Source organism: Aethalodelphis obliquidens, unplaced genomic scaffold, assembly GCF_003676395.1.
Source record: "Aethalodelphis obliquidens isolate GAN/ISIS:26980383/991018 unplaced genomic scaffold, ASM367639v1 scaffold13, whole genome shotgun sequence".
NCBI lineage: Eukaryota > Metazoa > Chordata > Mammalia > Artiodactyla > Delphinidae > Aethalodelphis > Aethalodelphis obliquidens.
The window spans coordinates 7,072,883-7,098,797 of record NW_020837957.1 but is presented as its reverse complement, the minus strand read 5'-3'; the positions used below and the strand labels follow the sequence as shown (position 1 = coordinate 7,098,797).

At 37.4% G+C, this 25,915-nt stretch overlaps 1 protein-coding gene across 1 annotated transcript in view; it reads right to left on the bottom strand.

Annotated features, from left to right (window-relative positions):
- LRRC7 (leucine rich repeat containing 7) overlaps window positions 1-25,915 on the bottom strand; it is a 506,342-nt gene that overhangs the window by 250,167 nt on the left and 230,260 nt on the right. The window contains exon 6 of the mRNA XM_027114043.1: window positions 7,949-8,027. Within this exon, the coding sequence (XP_026969844.1) occupies window positions 7,949-8,027 (79 nt within the window). The remainder of the gene's footprint in view (window positions 1-7,948; window positions 8,028-25,915) is intronic.

Sequence of the window (25,915 nt, the reverse complement as noted above, 5' to 3'; positions counted from 1 at the left end):
TATTCATTATTAATTTTATGGTATGATTTTGTAGCTTTAATAGTGACAGTGGTCCCACTTGTCAACATCACAACTTCCAGAGGAACATACAAGGACCTGCAAGGAAGAAGATATTCCTTAGCAAGCTAGATAAACTCAATGAAGATGAAAGTCATGGGCTGTCTTTATCCTCCTCCAAGATACTCAATGAAATCCAACATTTTACACTAAGTAAGGGAACTCTAATGAAAGGTTTTCACATTCCTAAAGGCTTTCACATTCCTAAAGTAACTGTGGTTTTCCACATTTGACTGATTTATTAAAAAATTCAAAGTATTTTTAAAAATATATACTGGTAAACAATTCTCTCTCTAAGGAAACATTTTCATTTTATTAATGGCTGAAATTAAAAGTGGAGAAAAGGGAACATTCTTACACTGTTGGTGGGAATGTAAATTGGTACAGCCACTAAGGAGAACAGTATGGAGGTTCCTTAAAAAACTAAGAACTACCATATGACCCAGCAATTCCACTACTGGGCATATACCCAGAGAAAACCAGAATTTGAAAAGATACATGCACCCCAATGTTCATTTCAGCACTATTTACGATAGCCAGGAGATGGAAGCAACCTAAATGTCCATCAACAGAGGAATGGATAGAGAAGTGGTACATATATACAATGGAATAGTACTCAGCCATAAAAAATAACAAAATAATGCCATGTGAAGCAACATGGATGGACCTAGAGATTGTCATACTGAGTAAAATAAGTCAGACACAGAAAGACAAGTATCACATGATATTGCTTACATGTGGAAACTAAAAAAAAGGGTACAAATGGATTTATTTACATAACGTAAGTAGAGTCACAGAGGTAGAAAACAAACTTATGGTTACCAGGGGATAAGGTGGGGGGAGGGATAAATTGGGAGATTGGGATTGACATATACACACTACTAAATATAAAATAGCTAACTAATAAGAACCTGCTGTACAGCACAGGGAACTCTACTCAATACTCTGTAATGGCCGATATGGGAAAAGTATCTAAAAAAAAAAAGAGGGGATATATGTATATGTATAACTGATTCACTTTGCTGTACACCTGAAACTAACACAAACTGTAAATCAACTATACTCCAATAAAATTTTTTTAATTAGCATATTCAAATTGCAATAAAGAAAGCACACTAGAATCAGACACCTAAAATGTTTAGTGCTTGAGCACATGGGCATTGATGTCAGAAGACCTAAGTCTGAATCACAGTTCTTTCAATTATTTATCTCTGTAACTTTTACAGATCACTTAATCTTTGTAAGACTCAGTTTCCTTCTTTATAAAATAATCATACTAATATCCACTTCCAGAGTTGCTCCAATGAGTAAATGATTACCCACCCCATATTAAGAACTCACTAAACTGGAGCAATTTTATTACTTTTCCTTGGTATTGTTTTTATTCTGATCTTTCAAAATTAACTAGAATACTAATTTAAATACTTTTATCAGTGCTAATTTTATTGTTGGAATAGGCAGATTAAGATTGGCTGCAGACATCCTTGTTTCAACATTTTTCTTTTCTAATTGCATTTACTTTAGAAATTTAATGAAAACTTATTACAGGCATTTGACCTCCATTAGAACAGTTAAACAAAATTAAAACACAGGTAATATAAGTTTTGATTAAGGAGCCAATGTCAAATCTCCTACTCTAATTGGAAAGATATTTTACATCTAAATATTTTAATTTATAACCTTAAAGTTATAAAATTAACCTAACATTATCAGAGAACATTTAGAAAATAAAGAGAAAAGAAAAATGTTGCTCATAATTCCACCTCCTTAACACAACTATTATTACCATTTCATGTATTTAATTTTGATCTAATTTCCAATTAATTATTTTAACATCACTGCAAACTTGTATCATGATTTCTCCCTTTACTTTGTAATTATCTTTCAATTTTGCTGCATAACCAGAGTGACTACATAATCTATCATTCAAACTAGGACACTTTGGAGTGTTAAAAGGGAACTATTATTAATCATGCCACATCAAGAGGTATAAACTGGGATGACTTGAGCAAACAGAGACATATGATCACCCTATAAATAATCTTTATAACCATCCAGTAGATGTACCATAATTTATTAGCGATTTCCTTATTGTTGAGCATTAAGAATGTACAGATTTTTCAAATTGTATCTTTTAATTTAAACCAAAATCAAAATGTTTCTTCAGGATTTGTGAAATATAATAAAAGGAGCCCAGGAATTTAAATACTATCTTTATGCATTTCCATATGTAAAAAGTTACATAGGTAATATTTATCTACTTCATAATTGCCGTGAAGATGAAAATGAAATAATCTAAAAGCCTGAGACATTCTAGGTTCTCAATAAATGTCGGTCCTTACTTTCTCATTGAGAAGTTGTTATTTCAATTTTATTGTAATAATTTTCACCAGTGACTTGGTTAAGGCATTCAGACTATACTATAAAGTTCACATCTAAAACTAAAACTAGTACGCTAACACTTAAAACTATAACTTTCATATTCTAGGGTTTTCATGACTTAACTACTTTGTAGATTTCTTGTATCTAAGAAGATAAACAGAAAAGCTATAAAGAAAAGTAAATGAAACCTAAGTCTATTTTTTAATAGAGCAAATTGATAATCTCTGGTATAACTGATCAAGTAAGAAAAGAAAGAAGACAAAAATTATTGATACCAGGAATGAAACAGAGAGCATCACTAGAGATATTATAGATATTAAAGGGCTAATAAAAAAAATTATGAAAAATGAGGTACCAATAAGTTTGAAAACATATGAAATGTACACATTCCTGAAAAACACAAACTACCAGAAATCACTCAAGAAAAAATAGGCAACTTGAATAGTACTATACAGGAAAAAAAAATTCAGACTAATATGCCTCATGAATATAGATGGGAAAATCCTTACAAAATATTATCAAATCAGAGGCATTAATTTATAAAAAGTGTAATACTTCATGACCAGGTAGGGTTTATTTATATCATCATGTCAATAGATTTTTTTTTAAGAAAAACTTTGACAAAATTCAATGTCTATTGACAGGGAAAAGTCTCAGCAAAACAGATTTCAAAGATTTGGCAGATTCTAAGGTGGAGCCCATAATCTTTGCTTTCAGAAGTTCATGCCCTGGTAAAATCTTCTCTTCTTGAGTATTGGTAGGACTTGTGACTTGCTTCTAATCAATGAAATGTGGCAAATAGGATATGATGTCATTCTCATAACTATATTACATTATGTGACTCCATCTTGCTATGATACTCACTCTACTCTGCTGTTGGCCTCGAAGAAACAAGATGCTATGTTGTGAACTGCCTATGGAGAGGGTCACCTGGCTGGGAACTGCACCAGCCTTTAGGAGGCAAAAGAGGCCTCTAGCTGTCAGCCAGCAAAATGCTGGGGCTCACAGGTTTATAACAGCAAGAAAATGAATTCTGCCAATAATTTGAATGAGCTTGAAAATGTATTTCTCTCCAGTTGAGCCTCCAGATGAGACTGCAGTTTGATCCCTTGATGGTAGCCTGGTGAAACTCTCAAACAGGGAACCCAGCTACAGCATGACCAGATTTCTGACCCACAGAAACTTAGAGATAGTAAATATGTGTTGTTGTAAGCCACAAAGTATGTGGTAATGTCTTACACAGCATTATAAAACTAACACAGATTTTGGTATCTGGTATTGGGATTCTGCTGTAATAAATGCCTTAAAAACGTGGAGCGGCTTTGGAACCAGGAAGTGGTCAGAGATTGCATGACTGTTCAAGAGCATCATAGAGAAAGCCTTGATTTTCTTGAAAAATTTGAAAGTAGAAATCTAAACTCTGACAGCTCTGCTGGTAAAAGCTCAAAAGGAAGTGAGAAATGTATTATTTTAAATTCCCTCAGCCTGATAAAGGGAATGTATTAAAAAAAAAAAGTAACAATCATATATAATGGTGAAAGTCTGAATGCTTTCTCCCTAAGATTGGGAACAAGGCAATAATATCTGTTTTCATCTCTTCTATTCAACATTATACAGGAGGTCCTAGCCAGGTCAATAAGGCTAAATAAATAAATAAAAGAAGTACAGATTGAAAAGGATGAAATAAAACTGTCTTTATTCACAGGTAACATGATAGTCTACATAGAAAATCACATCCCTTCCCCCACAAAGCTACAAAGTATTTACTAGTACTAATAAGTGAATCTAATAAAGTTGCAGGATATAAGGTCAATATACAATAATCAATTATATTTCTATGATAGGAAAATTATTTGTAATTGTCCCCAAAACATGAAATACTTGAAATAAGATGAACAAAACTTGCACAATATTTGTAAACTTAAATCTACAAAACATTGATAAAAATTTTTAAAAGATCTAAATAAGTATAGAGATATATAATGTTCAGAAAAAGGAATACTCAATATTTTTGACATGTCAATTCTGCCCAAATTGGTCTACAGATTCAATAAATCCTTATCAAAATTCCATATTTTTTAGCAAGCTGATTATAAAAATTATATGGAAAAGCAAAGGGCACAGAAGAGTCCAAATAATTTTGATAAAGAAGAACAAAGTTGAAGGACTCACATTCCCTGACTGTGTGAATTACTACAAAGCTACAGTAATTAAGATAGTATAAAACTGGTGTTAGGAGAGGCATATAGATTAACATAAAAAATAGAGAATTCAGAAATGGATCCAAACACATATGATCAATTGATTTACAAAACAAGTACTCTGATAATTTTATAAAGAAAGGATAGGGCTTCCCTGGTGGTGCAGTTGTTGACAGCCCGCCTGCCGATGCAGGGGACACGGGTTTGTGCCCCGGTCCGGGAAGATCCCACATGCCGCGAAGCAGCTGGGCCTGTGAGCCATGCCCACTGAGCCTGCGTGTCCAGAGCCTGTGCTCCACAACGGGAGAGGCCACAACAGTGAGAGGCCCGTGTACCGCAAAAAAAAAAAAAAAAAAGGATAATCTTGGAACTGGAACAGTTGGATATCTATATGCAATAAATAAATAAAAAAGAGAACCACAACCCTCACACCTTACATATATTTACAAAAAACAACTTTAAATGGATCATAGACCTAAATGTAAAACCAAAACTACAAAAGTTCCAGAGGAAAATCTTTATGACTATGAATTTAGTAATGATCTCCTAGACAGGGACAAGAAGAATAAACTATAAAATAATTATAAATAGGGCTTCATGAAAATGAAAATCTTTTTATATTTGAAAGTCACTATTTAGGAAGTGAAAAGATAAGTCATAAGAGCAAACAAATATCTGATTTTTAGCCAGAATTTATAAAGAATTCTTATAATTCAATAATAAAAAGACAAGTCAATAAATATGAACAAAAAATCTGAACTTTTAACAAAGAAGCAATACAGATTGTAAATAAATACAAGGAAAGATTCTAATTTGACATTTAAACTATAAATTAAAACTACAATGAGATATGACAATGAGATAATATATCTACTAGACTGGCTAAAATAGAAAAAAAAAAAACTGACAGTACCAAATGCTGACAACAATGAGGAACAATGGAAACTCAGATTGCTGCTTGGAATGCACAATGAAATAGTTATTTTGGAAAACAGTTTGGAAATTTCTTAAAAGGTTATGCATACATGTACCATACTCCAGAGAAAACTACTCCTAGGTGTTTACCCAACAGAAGTGAAAACAGATGCTTACACAAACACCTGTACAGAAAGGTTTATATCCACTTTATTCATAAGAGCCCCAAACTGGAAACAACTTAAAATTCTATCAACTGAGGAAGAGATAAACAAATTGTGTTACATTCATACAATGGAATTCTACCTAGAAATAAATGGGAAGGTAGTACCAATTCTTGAAATGTCAGGAATAAACCTCAAAATCAGTGTTAAGAAAAAAACCACAAAGTATGACATCATTTATATGATATTTTGGAAAAGGCAAAACCATGGGGACAGAAATCAGATCAATGGATGACTGGGCTGAGGGAACTTTTTGGGATGATGGAAATAGTCTATATATTAATGATTATGGTGATTCCGTAACTATATACATTTGTCAAAATTCACTGAGCCATACACCTAAAAGAGTGAATTTTACTGTATGTGAATTATTGGGTTGGCCAAAAAGTTCGTTTGGGTTTTTCCATACATCTTAGGGAAAAATACAAATGAACTTTTTGGCCAACCCAATATATCTTAAAAAAAAAATGCTGACTTTAAAATTGATATACTATTTAAATTGACTCTTTTTTGAGTAATATTTTAATGAATTCCCAAACATTCTTTTAGTGTTAGACATTTTTTGATGAAATCAGTTATATTCATTTATCTTTTAAAAAGTTAAATATATGAAAAGAATCCAGAGGCATAGCCAACAAAACTATAGATTTTAAGCTTTTTAATATGTAATTTATCATCTGACTTCTACCCTCAAAGACCTGACCACGATTCCTAAATACAATGAGCTATTAGAATTAAAGAGCTAGAAATCAAAATAATTCATCATCTGCCCTAGATTATGACTTAAGTCAAGGACATGTCTATAGTCCTGTTGTGATAAGTTACCAATATTTATTTCTTTTATGAGAAAGTTGCATTTTGGTCTAAGTGTTTTGGAGAATACTTTTCACGTTTTTCTTTCCCCTCACCATATTCTACATTTGAGGTAGAATATGGTTTATTCAAACATAGTTTATTCCTTGATGTTCCACACTTTCTACTAAAGGCCTCAAATTATTTCACAAACCATTCACTGTAAAGAGCCTCATCTAAACTTCTACCTCATTCTTTTACATTCTATTTCATTTCTAGTTTCACCTACATCCTCTTCTCATGATCCATAGAGAAACCATCCTCACTACTCCCTCTCCTCAACCCTATTGGTGAAAATTTTCCCTTTAAATTCCCTTTGATAAACTTCCTTTTGTCTTTTACTGGAAACACTAGATTCATTCAATGCCTTTCCTATGAACTTCAGTTTCTCCCAGTCTCCCCATCTTCACGTGGACAAAGGACTGAGGGATTTTGCTCAAATCCTGTCAGTGTTTGTATTATTAAAATGCCAGTCTTACTTTGCAACTCATTATCTGCATCCCAATACCACTGATTAATTTCATCCACTTCCAAATGTTACTACAACTTTCAATAGACTTTCTAGATTTTACATCCACTTCCACAGATAAGTGACTTTAACATTCAGGTCCAGGGCTTACCCAATCCATTCACTTCATGGTTTCTTCACCTATTTGATTCCACAATACACACTATCACTATGGCATATCAGAATTTGAAACATGGTCACATGCTGGGTTTCACTTTCCCTTGGCATTTCTCTACTAACAGATCATGACACATAAATACCCTATTTCTGATCACAGTATTTTTACCATCCATGTCTTCCATTAGGCTATCCTCACAGAATTGTCTTTTTGCTCTTCCTGTGATATCTGGTACCTAAATACAGTACTCCCTTTTTCTGATCATACTTAATTCATTTTCCACCTTGAATCACATGACAGCTATTTGCATGCACCTTATACATTTGCACTCTCTTGAACTTTCATCAGAACCTTGATGCTAATTTTCCAGCATGACCATAACTAATAACTGTTTTCTTAGTTTTGGCGCTCTTCCATGGAATGTTGCTTGAGAACCACAAAAAATGATGACACGGTTTCCTTCAAAGTAATGCCATCTTGTGTCAATTAGGCCTTCATTTTTACTCAGCAATGCTTTTACTCATCTTTTATTGAACTATCCTGATTTGATTATTCCTTTCCCATCATTCTATTAAACTGAATTTTAAATACAGCATTTAAAATTCATTTACTATGTGAGTTTCCTTTATCTTGGTACATTATTATCCAATGGAAATATAAAGATAAATAAAATGTAATCACTCATACTCACTTAGAAATGGGATTGACACTGGCTTCAATAATTGTTAAACACTTACAGCACTTTATGTTTTCTGGAAATTCTTGTACACCTAAAATTAAGAAAATAGTACATAAAATATACTAAACAATAGTTTTAATATTAAGAATAATTAATTAAATACACAGTGTAAACACCATATGGGTAATCACATGTAAGAATAATAACTTATTAATATAATACATTAGTGTTATATAATATACATACATTTAAAAAATATGAGTGTTAAATAATATTTTATGATAGTAATAATTGGAAATTAGATATAAAATTGAGGACAGTTTAGCATAGGATATACCTTGGCTGTTTACTAATCTAAAGAAATAAAAATAGTTGGGATTATTTAGTTATTATAGTGCTGCTACAAAAGAAAGGGGAAATCAGCAGATATAAGAAAACAGAAAATAAAATCTTTACTCCCTTCATTTTGTAAGATTGAGAAGATTGAACATGTACAATGTAAATACCTAAGGAGAATTCACAAAACCAATAGATATTCCCAAACTATTAAGAAGCTCTAACACATTTGGTGCACCTCTTTCTTGTTGGCACAGAGTGCAGCTCTACATCTGCCTGAAAGGGTGACAAGGTGAGCAATCCTTCCTGGGATCCTCTCTGGAGTCTCTGAGGTAGCCAGCCTGGCTGACTGCCCTTGGAGAACTGCTCATCTGCTGTCACAGCTGTGCTGTTGGCTATGTGACAGAAAAACACAAGTTTTTCTTACTGGAAATCAGTAAGCCAAAACCCAATCCATAAATTAGGATTTTATTCAGAGGAATAAAAGATGTGGAGGATGCTTCAATCCATTGATACAAATGACTTAAATATATAGTTGGCCCTCCATATCCACAATTTCCACATCCACAGATTCAACAAAGCGCAGGTAGAAAATATTAAAAAAAAAAAAAAAAAAAAAACTCAGAAAGTTCCAGAAAGCAAAACTTGAATTTGCTGCACACTGGCAACTATTAACATAGCATTTGCATTTCATTAAGTATTATAAATAATCTAGAGGTGATTTAAAATATACAGATGGGTGTGCATAGGTTATATGTAAATACTACGCCATTTTATATAAGGAACTTGAGCACCTGCGGATTTTGGTATCTGCAAGGAGCCAACCAATTTTGGTATTTTCTGGAACCAATCTCCCACAGATACTGCGGGATGATTGAAATAAGCCCTACAAAAATTAGAAGGGAAAACAGCTATATGAAGCCATTCCTATATCCCTGCAGTACTGCTTGCTCTCAATTTTTGAAACTATTGTTAAGTGTTTAAAAAAATGTCTATGAAGTACTAGTCCTGCCAGGTGCTTCATATAAGACAGAAGGATAAGGAACACTTTGTGGTAGGATTTAGTTGAACTTTTTGATGATAGATAATCAAGAAAGAAAACCCTCCACCTTCCTAGATTCTGTTGACGTAGACCACCATGTCCACAGGATTTGAAGGTCCAGAGAAGCAGCAGGAGGAGAGCCAAACCAAACAAGTCATTTACCAATGCAAAGTGAGGGTATGAAAGATGGTGTGGAGGCATTTCTCATGCCACTTCTCTCTATGTGAAGATTCACCAGAAACTGTGCTGTCCTAAAATTATTGCTGAAGGATTTTGCCTTCTTAATAAAATCCTAAGGAAGTTTAGGAGCACCATTACGTATGAATTGAATGAGAAAAACAATTACCCTTTTTGGAAAGGTCATAACACCTAGAGCTGCCCTTATTAACTAGAGGTTAACAAAATGGCACAGAAGTCAATAACATAACCCTTAGCTATTCTTAACTTTTCCCCTGAGCATTCATAGTCACTTCGGATATCTGCAACCAACAGGAGTATAAGGCTTTTACTTTTCTCCCTTTAGCTTTTTCTGCCCGGTTACCAATCTGGGCTCATTACAAGCCAGTGTGCCTGATGCCTTATCTCCACAGGTGCCTGCCTTAGGATGATATTTCCTGAAATTATATGTAAACCAAGACATGGAAGGAGAAGCAAATTAAAGTACGATTTTAAAGAAAAGACTGTAGTGTATCTCTTTATCTTCTGCTGAAAATGGAATTCCCTGCTGTGGTGAAAATGTTACCACATTATTTGTTAAAAAAAAAAAAACTCATATTATGTTGTTTACAGTTAAACTTAAAATTGTTCAGAGCAGAGTCCATTGGATTAAAATGGAATCCCAACGTTATAATTTACCGTTTGGGTAACCCTAGGCAAGTCATTTAAATGTTCGATGTCTTAGTTTCCTACTCTGAAATATGATTATTATATAAATGGTTTCATCAGAGAGTTGCAGAGAGGATTGACGGAGATAAAGCAAGTAAAGTAATTGGCACAAAGTGCTGAATATCTGTTATCTATAATTATTAGAAACAAATAGAAGCAGAGGGTGTCCGTCAACAAAGGAACCAACAATCATGTCGAGATGAGCTGGCTAGTATAAACTTGTAAAATTTATCTACCTAAGAGAACAACAAGAGGTAGGAATTAGTGTGCTGAAAAGAATATCTCAATATCTTATCAATATAATAGCTGCAATAAATGCTCTTACAGATGGGAAGTAAATAATAAACATATTTATAAATAAATATTTGTATGTTATAATGTAAACATATATAACTAGTCTATGCTGAGCAATATTTTTGTATTTTTGTAGAGGTTTTTATAGCTGCTTAATGTGCTTATGAAAGTCAGAACACATTTGGAAAAATAGGTTGCCAGGGGAACTTTACCATATATACTAATATATGGACCTTAGATTTTAGGAAAAGTTCTTAGAGCATATCTTTAACTTATAGTTCAGTCTAAACATGGAGAGGTACTAAAGCATAGTAGTTAAAAGCATGGGTTGGAAGGATGACCTAATCTCAGTATTGTCACTTAACTAGCTATGTAATCTTAGTCAGACATTTTAATATTTGAACGTCACTTTCTCATTTCTTGCCTAATTCAAAGGGCTGTTCCAATTATTAGATAGCATGTTGTAAAGCACTTACTATCATGTCAGCCACTTAATAAGTATCTAATAAATACTAGGTAAAATTCATGTATTAATAAGAGGAAAGTTAACTTACATTCCTTTATGCCACTGTGTAAAATAATTTAATTTTCTTAATAATCCTTTGAGGAAGATATATTAGGCAATATTATTTTCATCTTATGGATGAAGAATCACGCCTTCACAAAGATTAGGTAACTTATTTAAATACCTAATGGATGTTTATAGATGGGAACGAATATAGGTGGGATTTATTTAATATTTTTTAACACCATGTCTATTGTTCCTCTTTATTACGTTACTTTATTACATTACTTATTAAAATTGTTTATTGTTCCTCTTTATTACGTTATTATATTTAAAATGTAGAGCTGACATTTTTTTTTAAGCATCTTGCTTCTTTTCCTTTTTTTTTTTTTTAAATTTATTTTTGGCCTTGCCAACCAGCTTGCAGGATCTTAGTTCCCGGACCAGGGATCAAACCTGCGCCCTCGGCAGTGCAATCGTGGAGCCTAACCACTGGACTGCCAGGGAATTCCCCGTAGAGCTCACATTTTTATTAACCAATTTTTGAGACTGGTCTGTCTGGTCCTCTGAAACACAGTGTGTTTGATTTTTTAAAAAGTTATAAATACAGACTTCCGGGAAGATGGCAGAAGAGTAAGATGCGGAGATCACCTTCCTCTCCACAGATACACCAGAAATACATCTACGCGTGGAACAACTCCTACAGAACACCTACTGAACGCTGGCAGAAGACCTCAGACCTCCCAAAAGGCAAGGAACCCCCCACGTACCTGGTTAGGGCAAAAGAAAAAACTAAACAGAGACAAAAGGATAGGGACGGGTCCTGCACCAGCGGGAGAGAGCTGTGAAGGAGGAAAAGTGTCCACACACTAGGAAGCCCCTTCGCGGGTGGAGACTTCGGGAGGCGGAGTGGGGGAGCTTGGGAGCCGTGGAGGAGAGCACAGCAACAGGGGTGCGGAGGGCAAAGCGGACAGATTCCAGCGCAGAGGATCGGGCCGACCGGCACTCACCAGCCGAGAGGCTTGTCTGCTCGCCCGCCGGGGCGGGCGGGGCTGGGAGCTGAGGCTCCGGCTTTTGTCGGAGCGCCGGGAGAGGACTGAGGTTGGCGGCGTGAACACAGCCTGCAGGGCGTTGGTGCGCCGCGGCTGGCCGGGAGAGAGTCCGGGGAAAAGTCAGGACCTGCCGAAGAGGCAAGAGACTTTTACGTCCCTCTTTGTTTCCTGGTGCGCGAGGAGAGGGGATTGAGAGCGCTGCTTGGGGGGGCTCCGGGGACGGGCGCGAGCCGCGGCTGGGAGTGCGGAGCCCAGAGACGGACATGGGACGCTAGGGCCGCTGCTGCCGCCGCCGGGGGGCCTGTGTGCGAACACAGGTCGCTAGCCGCACGCCCTTCTGGGGGGCCTGTGCAGCCCGCCACTGCCGGGGTCCCGGGATCCAGGGACGGCTCCCCGGGAGAGCGCACGGCGCGCCTCAGGCTGCAGCGTCGCGCCGGCCTCTGCCGCCGCGGGCCCGCCCCGCACTCCGTGACCCTCCCTACCCCCCGGCCTGGGTGGGCCAGAGCCTCCGAATCAGTGGCTCCTTTGGCCTCGTCCTGTCTGAGCAAAGAACAGACGCCCTCCGGCGACCTACACGCACAGGCGGGGCCAAATCCAAAGCTGAGCCCCTGGGAACTGTCAGAACAAAGAAGAGAAAGGGAAATCTCTCCCAGCAGCCTCAGAAGCAGCGGATTAAAGCTCCACAATCAACTTGATATACCCTGCATCTGTGGAATACCTGAATAGACAACGAATCATCCCAAATTAAGGAGCCCTGTGGATGAAAGGCTCTTGGTGCTGCAGCCAGGACTCAGTGCTGTGCCTCTGAGGTGGGAGAGCCAACTTCAGGACACTGGTCCACAAGAGGCCTCCCAGCTGCACATAATAGCAAACAGCAAAAATCTCCCAGAGATTTCCATCTCAACGCCAGCACCCAGCTTCACTCAACGACCAGCAAGCTACAGTGCTGGACATCCTATGCCAAACAACTAGCAAGACAGGAACACAACCCCACCCATTAGCAGAGAGGCTGCCCAAAATCATAGTAAGTCTACAGACACCCCAAAACACACCACCAGACGTGGACCTGCCCACCAGAAAGACAAGATCCAGCCTCATACACCAGAACACAGGCACTAGTACCCTCCACCAGGAAGCCTACACAACCCACTGAACCAACCTTAGCCACTGGGGACAGACACAAAAAACAACAGGAACTACGAACCTTCAGCCTGCAAAAAAGGAGACCCCAAACACAGTAAGATAAGCAAAATGAAAAGACAGAAAAACACACAGCAGATGAAGGAGCAAGATAAAAACCCACCAGACCTAACAAATGAAGAGGAAATAGGCAGTCTACCTGAAAAAGAATTCAGAATAATGATAGTAAGGTTGATCCGAAATCTTGGAGATAGAATGGACAATAGAATGGACAAATTGCAAGAATCAGTTAACAAGGACCTAGAAGAACTAAAGATGAAGCAAGCAACGATGAACAACACAATAAATGAAATTAAAAGTACTCTAGATGGGATCAATAGCAGAATAACTGAGGCAGAAGAACGGATAAGTGACCTGGAAGATAAAATAGTGGAAATAACTACTGCAGAGCAGAATAAAGAAAAAAGAATGAAAAGAACTGAGGACAGTCTCAGAGACCTCTGGGACAACATTAAACGCACCAACATTCGAATTATAGGGGTTCCAGAAGAAGAAGAGAAAAAGAAAGGGACTGAGAAAATATTTGAAGAGATTATAGTTGAAAACTTCCCTAATATGGGAAAAGAAATCATTAATCAAGTCCAGGAAGCACAGAGAGTCCCATACAGGATAAATCCAAGGAGAAATACGCCAAAACACATATTAATCAAATTGTCAAAAATTAAATACAAAGAAAACATATTAAAAGCAGCAAGGGAAAAACAACAAATAACACACAAGGGAATCCCCATAAGGTTAACAGCTGATCTTTCAGCAGAAACTCTGCAAGCCAGAAGGGAGTGGCAGGACATATTGAAAGTGTTGAAGGAGAAAAACCTGCAACCAAGATTACTCTACCCAGCAAGGATCTCATGCAGATTTGATGGAGAAATTAAAACCTTTACAGACAAGCAAAAGCTGAGAGAGTTCAGCACCACCAAACCAGCTCTACAACAACTGCTAAAGGAACTTCTCTAGGCAAGAAACACAAAAGAAGGAAAGGACCTACAATAACGAACCCAAAACAATTAAGAAAATGGGAATAGGAACACACATATCGATAATTACCTTAAATGTAAATGGACTAAATGCTCCCACCAAAAGACACAGATTGGCTGAATGGATACAAAAACAAGACCCATATATTTGCTGTCTACAAGAGACCCACTTCAGACCTAGAGACACATACAGACTGAAAGTAAGGGGATGGAAAAAGGTATTTCATGCAAATGGAAACCAAAAGAAAGCTGGAGTAGCAATTCTCATATCAGACAAAATAGACTTTAAAACAAAGACTATTAGAAGAGACAAAGAAGGACACTACATAATGATCAAGGGATCGATCCAAGAGGAAGACATAACAATTGTAAATATTTATGCACCCAACATAGGTGCACCTCAATACATAAGGCAAATACTGACAACCATAAAAGGGGAAATCGACAGTAACACATTCATAGTAGGGGACTTTAACACCCCACTTTCACCAATGGACAGATCATCCAAAATGAAAATAAATAAGGAAACACAAGCTTTAAATGATACATTAAACGAGATGGAGTTAATTGATATTTATAGGACATTCCATCCAAAAACAACAGAATACACATTTTTCTCAAGTGCTCATGGAACATTCTCCAGGATAGATCATATCTTGGGTCACAAATCAAGCCTTGGTAAATTTAAGAAAATTGAAATTGTATCAAGTATCTTTTCTGACCACAACGCCATGAGACTAGATATCAATTACAGGAAAAGATCTGTAAAAAATACAAACACATGGAGGCTAAACAATACACTACTTAATAATGAAGTGATCACTGAAGAAATCAAAGAGGAAATCAAAAAAATACCTAGAAACAAATGTCAATGGAGACACAACGACCCAAAACCTGTGGGATGCAGCAAAAGCAGTTCTAAGGGGGAAGTTTATAGCAATACAAGCCCACCTTAAGAAGCAGGAAACATCTCGAATAAACAACCTAACCTTGCACCTCAAGCAATTAGAGAAAGAAGAACAAAAAAACCCTAAAGCTAGCAGAAGGAAAGAAATCATAAAAATCAGATCAGAAATAAATGAAAAAGAAATGAAGGAAACAATAGCAAAGATCAAGAAAACTAAAAGCTGGTTCTTTGAGAAGATAAACAAAATAGATAAACCACTAGCCAGACTCATCAAGAAAAAAAGGGAGAAGACTCAAATCAATAGAATTAGAAATGAAAAAGGAGAGGTAACAACTGACACTGCAGAAATAAAAGAGATCATGAGAGATTACTACAAGCAACTCTATGCCAATAAAATGGACAATCTGGAAGAAATGGACAAATTCTTAGAAATGCACAATCTGCCAAGACTGAATCAGGAAGAAATAGAAAATATGAACAGACCAATCACAAGCACTGAAATTGAAACTGTGATTAAAAATCTTCCAACAAAGAAAAGCCCAGGACCAGATGGCTTCACAGGCGAATTCTATCAAACATTTAGAGAAGAGCTAACACCTATCCTTCTCAAACTCTTCCAAAATATAGCAGAGGGAGGAACACTCCCAAACTCCTTCTACGAGGCCACCATCACCTTGATACCAAAACCAGACAAGGATGTCACAAAGAAAGAAAACTACAGGCCAATATCACTGATGAACATAGATGCAAAAATCCTCAACAAAATACTAGCAAATAGAATCCAACAGCACATTAAAAGGATCATACACCATGATCAAGTGGGGTTTATTCCAGGAATGCAAGGATTCTTCAATATACGCAAATCTATCAATGTGATAAACCATATTAACAAACTGAAGGAGAAAAACCATATGATCATCTCAATAGATGCAGAGAAAGCTTTTGACAAAATTCAACACCCATTTATGATAAAAACCCTGCAGAAAGTAGGCATAGAAGGAACTTTCCTCAACATAATAAAGGCCATATATGACAAGCCCACAGCAAACATCATCCTCAATGGCGAAAAACTGAAAGCATTTCCACTAAGATCAGGAACAAGACAAGGTTGCCCACTCTCACCACTCTTATTCAACATAGTTTTGGAAGTTTTAGCCACAGCAATCAGAGAAGAAAAGGAAATAAAAGGAATCCAAATCGGAAAAGAAGAAGTAAAGCTGTCACTGTTTGCAGATGACATGATCCTATACATAGAGAACCCTAAAGATGCTACCAGAAAACTACTAGAGCTAATCAATGAATTTGGTAAAGTGGCAGGATACAAAATTAATGCACAGAAATCTCTGGCATTCCTATATACTAATGAAGAAAAATCTGAAAGTGAAATCAAGAAAACACTCCCATTTACCATTGCAACAAAAAGAATAAAATATCTAGGAATAAACCTACCTAAGGAGACAAAAGATCTGTATGCAGAAAATTATAAGACACTGATGAAAGAAATTAAAGATGATACAAATAGATGGAGAGATATACCATGTTCTTGGATTGGAAGAATCAACATTGTGAAAATGACTCTACTACCGAAAGCAATCTATAGATTCAATGCAATCCCTATCAAACTACCACTGGCATTTTTCACAGAACTAGAACAAAAAATTTTGCAATTTGTATGGAAACACAAAAGACCCCGAATAGCCAAAGCAATCTTGAGAACGAAAGAAGGAACTGGAGGAATCAGGCTCCCAGACTTCAGACTATACTACAAAGCTACAGTTATCAAAACGGTATGGTACTGGCACAAAAACAGAAAGATAGATCAATGGAACAGGATAGAAAGCCCAGAGATAAACCCATGCACATATGGTCACCTTATCTTTGACAAAGGAGGCAGAAATGTACCGTGGAGAAAGGACAGCCTATTCAATAAGTGGTGCTGGGAAAACTGGACAGCTACATGTAAAAGTATGAAGTTAGATCACTCCCTAACACCATACACAAAAATAAGCTCAAAATGGATTAAAGACCTAAATTTAAGGCCAGAAACTATCAAACTCTTAGAGGAAAACATAGGCAGAACACTCTACGACATAAATCACAGCAAGATTCTTTCTGACCCACCTCCTAGAGTAATGGAAATAAAAACAAGAGTAAACAAATGGGACCTAATGAAACTTAAAAGCTTTTGCGCAGCAAAGGAAACCATAAAGAAGACCAAAAGACAACCCTCAGAATGGGAGAAAATATTTGCAAATGAAGCAACTGACAAAGGATTGATCTCCAAAATTTATAAGCAGCTCATGCAGCTTAATAACAAAAAAACAAACAACCCAATCCAAAAATGGGCAGAAGACCTAAATAGACATTTCTCCAAAGAAGATATACAGAGTGCCAACAAATACATGAGAGAATGCTCAACATCACTAATCATGAGAGAAATGCAAATCAAAACTACAATGAGATATCGTCTCACACCAGTCAGAATGGCTATCATCAAAAAATCTAGAAACAATAAATGCTGGAGAGGGTGTGAAGAAAAGGGAACCCTCTTACACTGTTGGTGGGAATGTAAATTGATACAGCCACTGTGGAAAACAGTATGGAGGTTCCTTAAAAAGCTACAAATAGAACTACCATATGACCCAGCAATCCCACTACTGGGCATATACCCTGAGAAAACCATAATTCAAAAAGAGTCATGTACCAAAATGTTCATTGCAGCTCTATTTACAATAGCCCAGAGATGGAAACAACCTAAGTGTCCATCATCGGATGAATGGATAAAGAAGATGTGGCACATATATACAATGGAATATTACTCAGCCATAAAAAGAGATGAAATTGAGCTATTTGTAATGAGGTGGATAGACCTAGAGTCTGTCATACAGAGTGAAGTAAGTCAGAAAGAGAGAGACAAATACCGTATGCTAACACATATATATGGAATTTTAAAAAAAAAAGTCATGAAAAACCTAGGGGTGAAACAGGAATAAAGACACAGACTTACTAGAGAATGGACTTGAGGCTATGGGGAGGGGGAAGTGTAAACGGTGACAAAGCGATAAAGAGGCATGGACATATATACACTACCAAACGTAAGGTAGATAGCTAGTGGGAAGCAGCCGCATAGCACAGGGAGATCAGCTCGGTGCTTTGTGACCGCCTGGAGGGGTGGGATAGGGAGGGTGGGAGGGAGGGAGACGCAAGCGGGAAGAGATATGGGAATATATGTATATATATAACTGATTCATTTTGTTGTGAAGCTGAAACTAACATACCATTGTAAAGCAATTATACTCCAATAAAAAAAAAATTGAAAAAAAAAAGTTATAAATACATATATTTATACACATATATATTGTTATAATATATATAAATGTACACACACTATTCAATTCTAAAAAAGTTCATACACACTTTTTTTTTTTTTTTTCTGCGATATGCGGGGCTCTCACTGTGTGGCCTCTCCCGTTGCGGGCCCAGCCGCTCTGCGGCATGTGGGATCTTCCCAGACCGGGGCACGAACCCGTGTCCCCTGCATCGGCAGGCGGACTCTCAACCACTGCGCCACCTGGGAAGCCCATGACCTTCTGTTCTTAAGGCTAGCATTTTAGATTGTATTATTTCTGAAATTTACACTGAAAAATAATGAGACACAATATATGGTTATAAATTGAGGAATTATTGCCTTATCATCTTGTCTTACGTGGTTCCCTGATATTTTAATTATAAGGTCCCTAAAAGGGAAAGTCAACATTCAACAAATATTTATTGAGTGTTTACTCTGTGTTAGGAATTGTATTAAACATTGGTGATACAGTGTAAGAAAAATGATTACATTCTCTTTATTTGTGGAGCTTATATTCTGGCAAAGTAACACGTACAATAAACCATAGAGAATTAGCATACACATGAAATACACTAAATAGTATTTAATTTTTGAGACATGCTATGGAAAATGTAATTAGAGCACAATAATGATAGATCAGAAATGCCTGAAGATTTCAAACTTAACTACGGTGATTAGGGTAAGCCTTATTAATTGGAAAGGTGGCAGTTGAGAAAAGACTTGAAGAAGGTGAGAGAGATAGGAATACAGATATCTGGAAACTGAAGATGGACAGTAGGAGAATTTTAGACAGAGTGAATAGACGTGAAGATTAATCATTCCTGGTGTATTCTAGGAATAGCTAGGAGGCCAGTGTGACTGGAACAGAGTGAGGAAGAGAAGAGTAGCAAAGAATTAGGTTAGAGAAGTAATAAGGGGTGTATGATGGGGAGACGGGGGTGTTGACTCATGTAGGGGCTCTCGGGCCATTACAAGAATCGTTTTTACTCTGAATGAAATAGAGAGACATTGAAGGATGTGTTATACAGTCTGATTTATAATTCGAGAGGATCTCTCTGGCTCCTGAGTAGAGTGGTCTTTCTGAAAGGGAGGTCAATTAAGTGTTATTGTAATAAACCATAAGGAGAATTGATGATGGCTTACATCAGGGTGGGAGCAATGGAGGGTGAAGGAAGTGAGTGGAATCTGGATGAATTTTGAACATAAGACCAATAGGACAGCATGATGGATTGGACGAAGAGTATGAAAGAAAAAAGGAAATCAAGGACAACTCCAGGTTCTTTGTCCTAAGCAACTTGAATAAAGGAGTTATCTTGAACTTAGATGGGAAAAACAATATGTGAAATAGGTTTTGGAAAGAAGAATAATAGTTCACTTTTGGACATGTGTAATTCGAGATGTCTGTAAGACTTCTAAGAGAGGTTGTCAGATGGGTTTAGGAGAGAGGTCTAGACTGTAGATTTCAAGATGTAGGATTCATTATCATTTAGATCAGGGATCCCCAATCCCTGGGCCATAGACCAGTATCGGTCTGTGGCCTGTTAGGAACCGGGTCGCACAGCAGGAGGTGAGCAGCGGGCAAGCGAGCGAAGCTTCATCTGTATTTACAGCCGCTCCCCATCGCTGGCATTACCACCCGAGCTCCACCTCCTGTCAGATCAGCCATGGCATTAGATTCTCATAGGAACGCAAACCCTACTGTGAACTGCGCATGCAAGGGATCTAGGTTGTACGTTCCTTATGAGAATCTAATGCCTGATGATCTGAGGTGGAGCTGAGGCAGTGATGCTAGCGCTGGGGAGTGGCTGCAAATACAGATCATCATTAGCAGAGAGGTTTGACTGCACAGAGACCATAATAAATCAATTGCTTGGAGACATATCAAAACCCTATCAGTGAGTGGCAAGTGACAAGCTGCATCTGATGGCAGGCTTTATAGTGGCAAGTGAGTTGATGTACCTCAATTGTACAGCTGCATCTGGTGACAGGCTTTAAGTCAGAATCCGACACTTATTTTTGTCCGTGTGTGGCTCGTCCATTATTTTATTTACCACTTACATCCACGCCTCTCCGCACTGCACACTTGTCTCAGTCACAGTTTTGGTAAGCCCACAAGCTAACCCTAGCCAAAATGAGTAAAAATCAAACATCGCTGGAGAGCTTCTTTGAAAAGGGGGAAAGACCAAATGATGAGATAGCAGAAGACTCTACGACTGCCAACAAAAAGAAAGCTGCATTTAAAAGAAAATACCAAGAGTTCTACTTATTTTACGGGTTCATTGCAACAGCTGATTCACATTCTCCAAGCCCGTGTTGTATAGTATGTGGCGACTGGCTATCCAACGAAGCCATGAAACCTTCAAAATTGCTTTGTCACATGGAGACCAAGCGTTCTGCATTAAAAGACAAACTTTTGGAGTTTTTCAAAAGAAGAAAAACATGAACGTGAAGAATGGAAGCAATTATTGAAGACCACTACTTCATCAAATGTGTCTGCACTGAGAGCATCATCCTTGGTGGCTAACCACATTGCTAAAGCTAAGAAGCCCTTTACTATTGGTGAAGAGTTGATCCTGCCTGCTGTTAAGGACATCTGTCGTGAACTTTTAGGAGAGGCTGCAGTTCAAAAGATGGCACGTGTTTCACTATCGTCTAGCACCATAACTAGACAAATTGATGAAATAGAGGATATTGAGGCACAATTGTTAGAGAGGATTAATGAGTCACCGTGGTACGCAATCCAGGTTGACAACTCTACCGATGTTGATGACAAGGCAACAATGCATGTTTTTGTGCCATATATTTTTCAGGAGGATGCACATGAGGATACGTTATGTACACTTTTGTTGCCAACCAACGCCACAGCTGCAAAACTATTCAAGTCTTTGAATGATTACATGTCAGGAAAACTGAATTGGTCATTCTGTGTTGGTATATGCACGGACAGAGAGGCTGCCATGACTGGACAGCTTTCTGGTTTCACTACTCGGGTCGAAGAGGTCGCTTCTGAATGTGAGTCTACACACTGTGTCATCCATAGAGAAATGCTGGCTATCTGAAAAATGTCACCTGAACTTAAAGACGTTTTGCAGGATGTGATTAAAATTATCAACCACATTAAAGTACATGCCCTTAACTCACGTCTGTTCATGCAGCTCTGTGAGGAGATGGACGCAGAGCACACGTCTTCTCTTATACACAGAAGTGAGATGGCTTTCTAAAGGCAGATCACTGGTCAGAGTTTTTGAGTTATGAGAGCCGCTCCAGAGATTCCTTTTAGAAAAACAGTCACCACTGGCAGCACATTTCAGTGACACAGAATGGGTCGCAAATCTTGCTTACTTGTGTGACATATTCAACCTGCTCAACGAGCTCAATCTGTCATTTCAGGGGAGAACGACAAGTGTGTTCAAGTCGGCAGATAATGTGGCTGCATTCAAAGCCAAACTGGAATTATGGGGGCGACGATTGAACATTGGGATTTTTGACAAGTTTCAAACATTAGCAGAGATTTTGAAAGAGACAGAGCCAGGGCCTTCTTTCTCCCAGCTGGCGTATGATCACTTATCTCAGCTTTCAAAAGAATTTGAGCATTACTTCCCAACCACAAAAGACCTCCGAACTGGGAAGGAATGGATCCATGACCCATTTGTGCATAAGCCAGGTGAATTGACTTTCTCTGTGCTATAGAAGAGGATCAACTCCTTGATATCGTAAATGATGGTGGCCTTAAAAGTATGTTTGAGACAACTTCAAATCTCCATACGTTCTGGATTAAAGTCAAGGCGGAATAAATTGAGATTGCCATAAAAGCACTGAAAAGCCTGCTTCCATTTCCAACATCCTATCTTTGTGAAGCAGTGTTTTCTGCAGTGACAGCAACCAAAATGAGATTACTGAGTAGACTGGACATAGCAACACACTTCGGGTATCACTGTCTCCCATCACCCCCAGATGGGACCATCTAGTTGCAGGAAAACAAGCTCAGGGCTCCCACTGATTCTGCATTCTGGTGAGTTGTATAATTATTTCATTATATATTACAATGTAATAATAATAGGAATAAAGTGCACAGTAAATGTAATGTGCTTGAATCATCCTGAAACCATCCCCCCCCACCCCGGTTTGTGGAAAAATTGTCTTCCATGAAACCGGTCCCTGGTACCAAAAAGGTTGGGAACCGCTGATTTAGACAGTATTTAAACCATGAGACAAAATGTGAGCACCAGTGATGTAAATGTAGATAATGAAGAAACAAGGACAAGGGGCTGAACCATGAAATACTCCAAAATGAGGTTGGAGAGAAGAGGAAGAATCAACATAGGAGCCTGAACAAGATCAATCAGTGAGATAGGGGGAAAAATAAGAGTATTGAATCCTAGAAATCAAATAAAGAAAATGTGCAAAGTAGGAAGAAGCATTCAACTGTTTCAAATGATGTTGCTAGGTCAAGTAACATGATGACCAAATATTGCCTTTGGATTTAGTAATGAGGAGATCTGTATGACCTCATTTGGAATTGTTTTGGAGTGGAGGGCTTAAAGACTGGGGTGGGTTTAAGAGAGGATGAGAGGAAAGAATTGTAGATAAAGGATATAGACAACTCCATCTAGAGCTTTTGCTGCAAGGGGCTGAGGGATATTAAGGGAAGAAAATCCAAGAAATTTTCTTTAGAACAGAAGAAATAATAGCAAGTGGGTATACTGATTAGAATAAACAAGTAGAGAGGAAAATCTTGATGATGTGGTAGAGACTGAGGAGAATTTCTACAGTGATATCCATGGGTCGGCAAGAGGGGATGGTTAACCAGTGGAGAGACTGGTTTTAGAGAGAAACAGGAGTAGTTTACCTGTACTAATTTGGCAGAAATGAGAGAATATGGGTGCAGATGCTGGTAGGTGAATTGATAGGATGGTGACAGTCTGGAAATCATCCTTCGAGAGTTTTGATTTTCTCAGTGGAGTAGGATAAATAACCATGAACATGGGACAGGAGATGTGGGAGTTTGAAGACAGAAGAGAACATGTGAAATAGTCACCAGAAGAGAATGAGAGTCAATAGAGGAAGGAAGTACAACATGATTGTTGGGAAGCATTAAGGCTCCACTTCAGAACTGCAATCATAAACTTAAAGTCATATCAATCAGTGTGATTGTTTTCTTCCGGATCTTTTCAGCCATAGGTAGAGAGCTGGATTCAGTCAGGGTTGTAATTTTACTGAACATACGTAGATATATAAAAGAGAAGCAAAGGTATCAAGGGGGTCATTTGATGACTGACCATAAAATTCAAACCATGCAAAAAGGGCAGAGCAAACCTTGAGAGAGGTTGAGAGAATTCATGAAAAGGTGGTGGTACTAATAGATTGGTGGTTCTGATGGGGTCAAAGGAGGGTTGGAGTGGTATAAGAGGGAGTGTTCTGGAAAGATAGGAGGATGGAGTCAGTTGACATTCAATTTCTTGATATTCCTGACAGTACCTAGATCAGACCTAGGAAAACAACAGAAACTGAGCAAGTGTCTATTAAATTGGATTTAATTATATTTTTGCATCAATATCCTGAAGCAATGAACTAAAACAGTACAAACATGGAAAGAAACACATGATCTTAAGCACAGACGCTTTAGATTGAAATTACCTTTTCTAAGATGAAACAGGTAACTCTCTTTTCATACAAAAATAATATAAAGGACTTCCTACAAATACCAAATTTTAAATGATTTAGAGTTCTCTCAAATGCATTAAAGTTTATGTTTATTACTTTAAAAATTTTTATTTAAACCTGTATATATGATAATAGTTATAGATAGTGCATTTTGAAATGCTTCTCTGAATTCTCTGAAATTCAGAGGTATCATCAGCCTAAATGGTCTACCCCATGATGTAAGTGCCATAGGCTGAAAAAGGATTAAAACCTTAATTTTAACAAAGGAGGGATATATATTGATAACACTTTAATATTTTCATCTGATATTTTAAACGTGATACCAATTTTTATATTTTTTTTTTTCAATTTTGAGAAAGCAGGCAGGTTTTTGGATATCTAGTAAATTGGATTAGATTTAGGAGCAGAAAGAATGGAATTTATTGAGGAAACATAAGCACTTTGCTTTAGTTCATCTTCACAACAATTTTATAAAATGATTTATTATTGCTATTTAAACTAATGAAGAAACTGAGGCTCGGAGGTTTTGAAACCAGGCCAAGCTTATTCCAAACACACATTATATGTTTATTAAGCTGCCTCCATCAAATCCAGGATTTAAACTATTTGGGGGTATACATTTTAGCTACTCAAAATTGACAACGCAACATTCATAATAGAGCACAATATATTGGATGTGCTCCATATATACTCTCCAGGTCAAATACAAACAGCCCCAACTTTCTAGAACTCTGAGTTTAATGCATACTCAAGATTGACCATGTGGCATTCTTATAGGGGCACTGTAAACTGTATTTGTTCTATAATTACCTTTGGTCAAATTTCAGATAGTACTATTAACTTTCTGGAACATTGAGATTGAGTGCATTGCTCAGGTCATAATGTTCTTTTTTTTTTTTTTTTTTTTTTTTTTCGGTACGCAGGCCTCTCACTGTTGTGGCCTCTCCCGTTGCGGAGCACAGGCTCCGGACGCGCAGGCTCAGCGGCCATGGCTCACGGGCCCAGCCGCTCCGCGGCATGTGGGATCTTCCCGGACTGGGGCACGAACCTGTGTCCCCTGCATCAGCAGGTGGACTCTCAACCACTGCACCACCAGGGAAGCCCATGTTCTTTATTTCTTAATTTAATATACTGACAAGTACTATAAGCTTAGTTCCAAATCTATGTCCTCTTTATATATAGTTCAACCAATAGCTATTAGAAGGAACAAATAAGAAGAGAGGGCTACTCAAAATAGGCAGAATGTCAATATGAAGACTTGATAACTCATGGTCTGATAATAAAGGAGGTGATGGGAAAAACTACAAAGTTAACACCAGAACTCTTAAAGCCTACCATTCTTATTTTGTGTAGAGGCAAGCATCTACACATACTAAAATAATTTAATAACACAAACCATAATGAACTCAAGTCAACCTGGAAAGGTTCAATTGCATTCATTATACTCATTGAAAGAAAATAATGTGATATGAAACATTTTTGGAATAATTGCCATTCAGAATGATTCAAATAAAATTTTAAAATTAGGTGTAAAAGGATAAACTGTAATTTTTTTGGAAAATTATTTTGTGTATAAACCCACATTCCCTAAGGATATTTGGTAAATGAGGCAATACTCTATTAAGTAGGAAGTACTGATTAGAGTTAGATTTCAGAGACACAATCTATTATATGGGAGAAAGCAAAAGCATCCAGCAGTTAGGTTAGTAAATTTGGGAGACAATGTACAGGCCAGTCATATATTAAAGACGGAGAGAGAGAGCGAGAG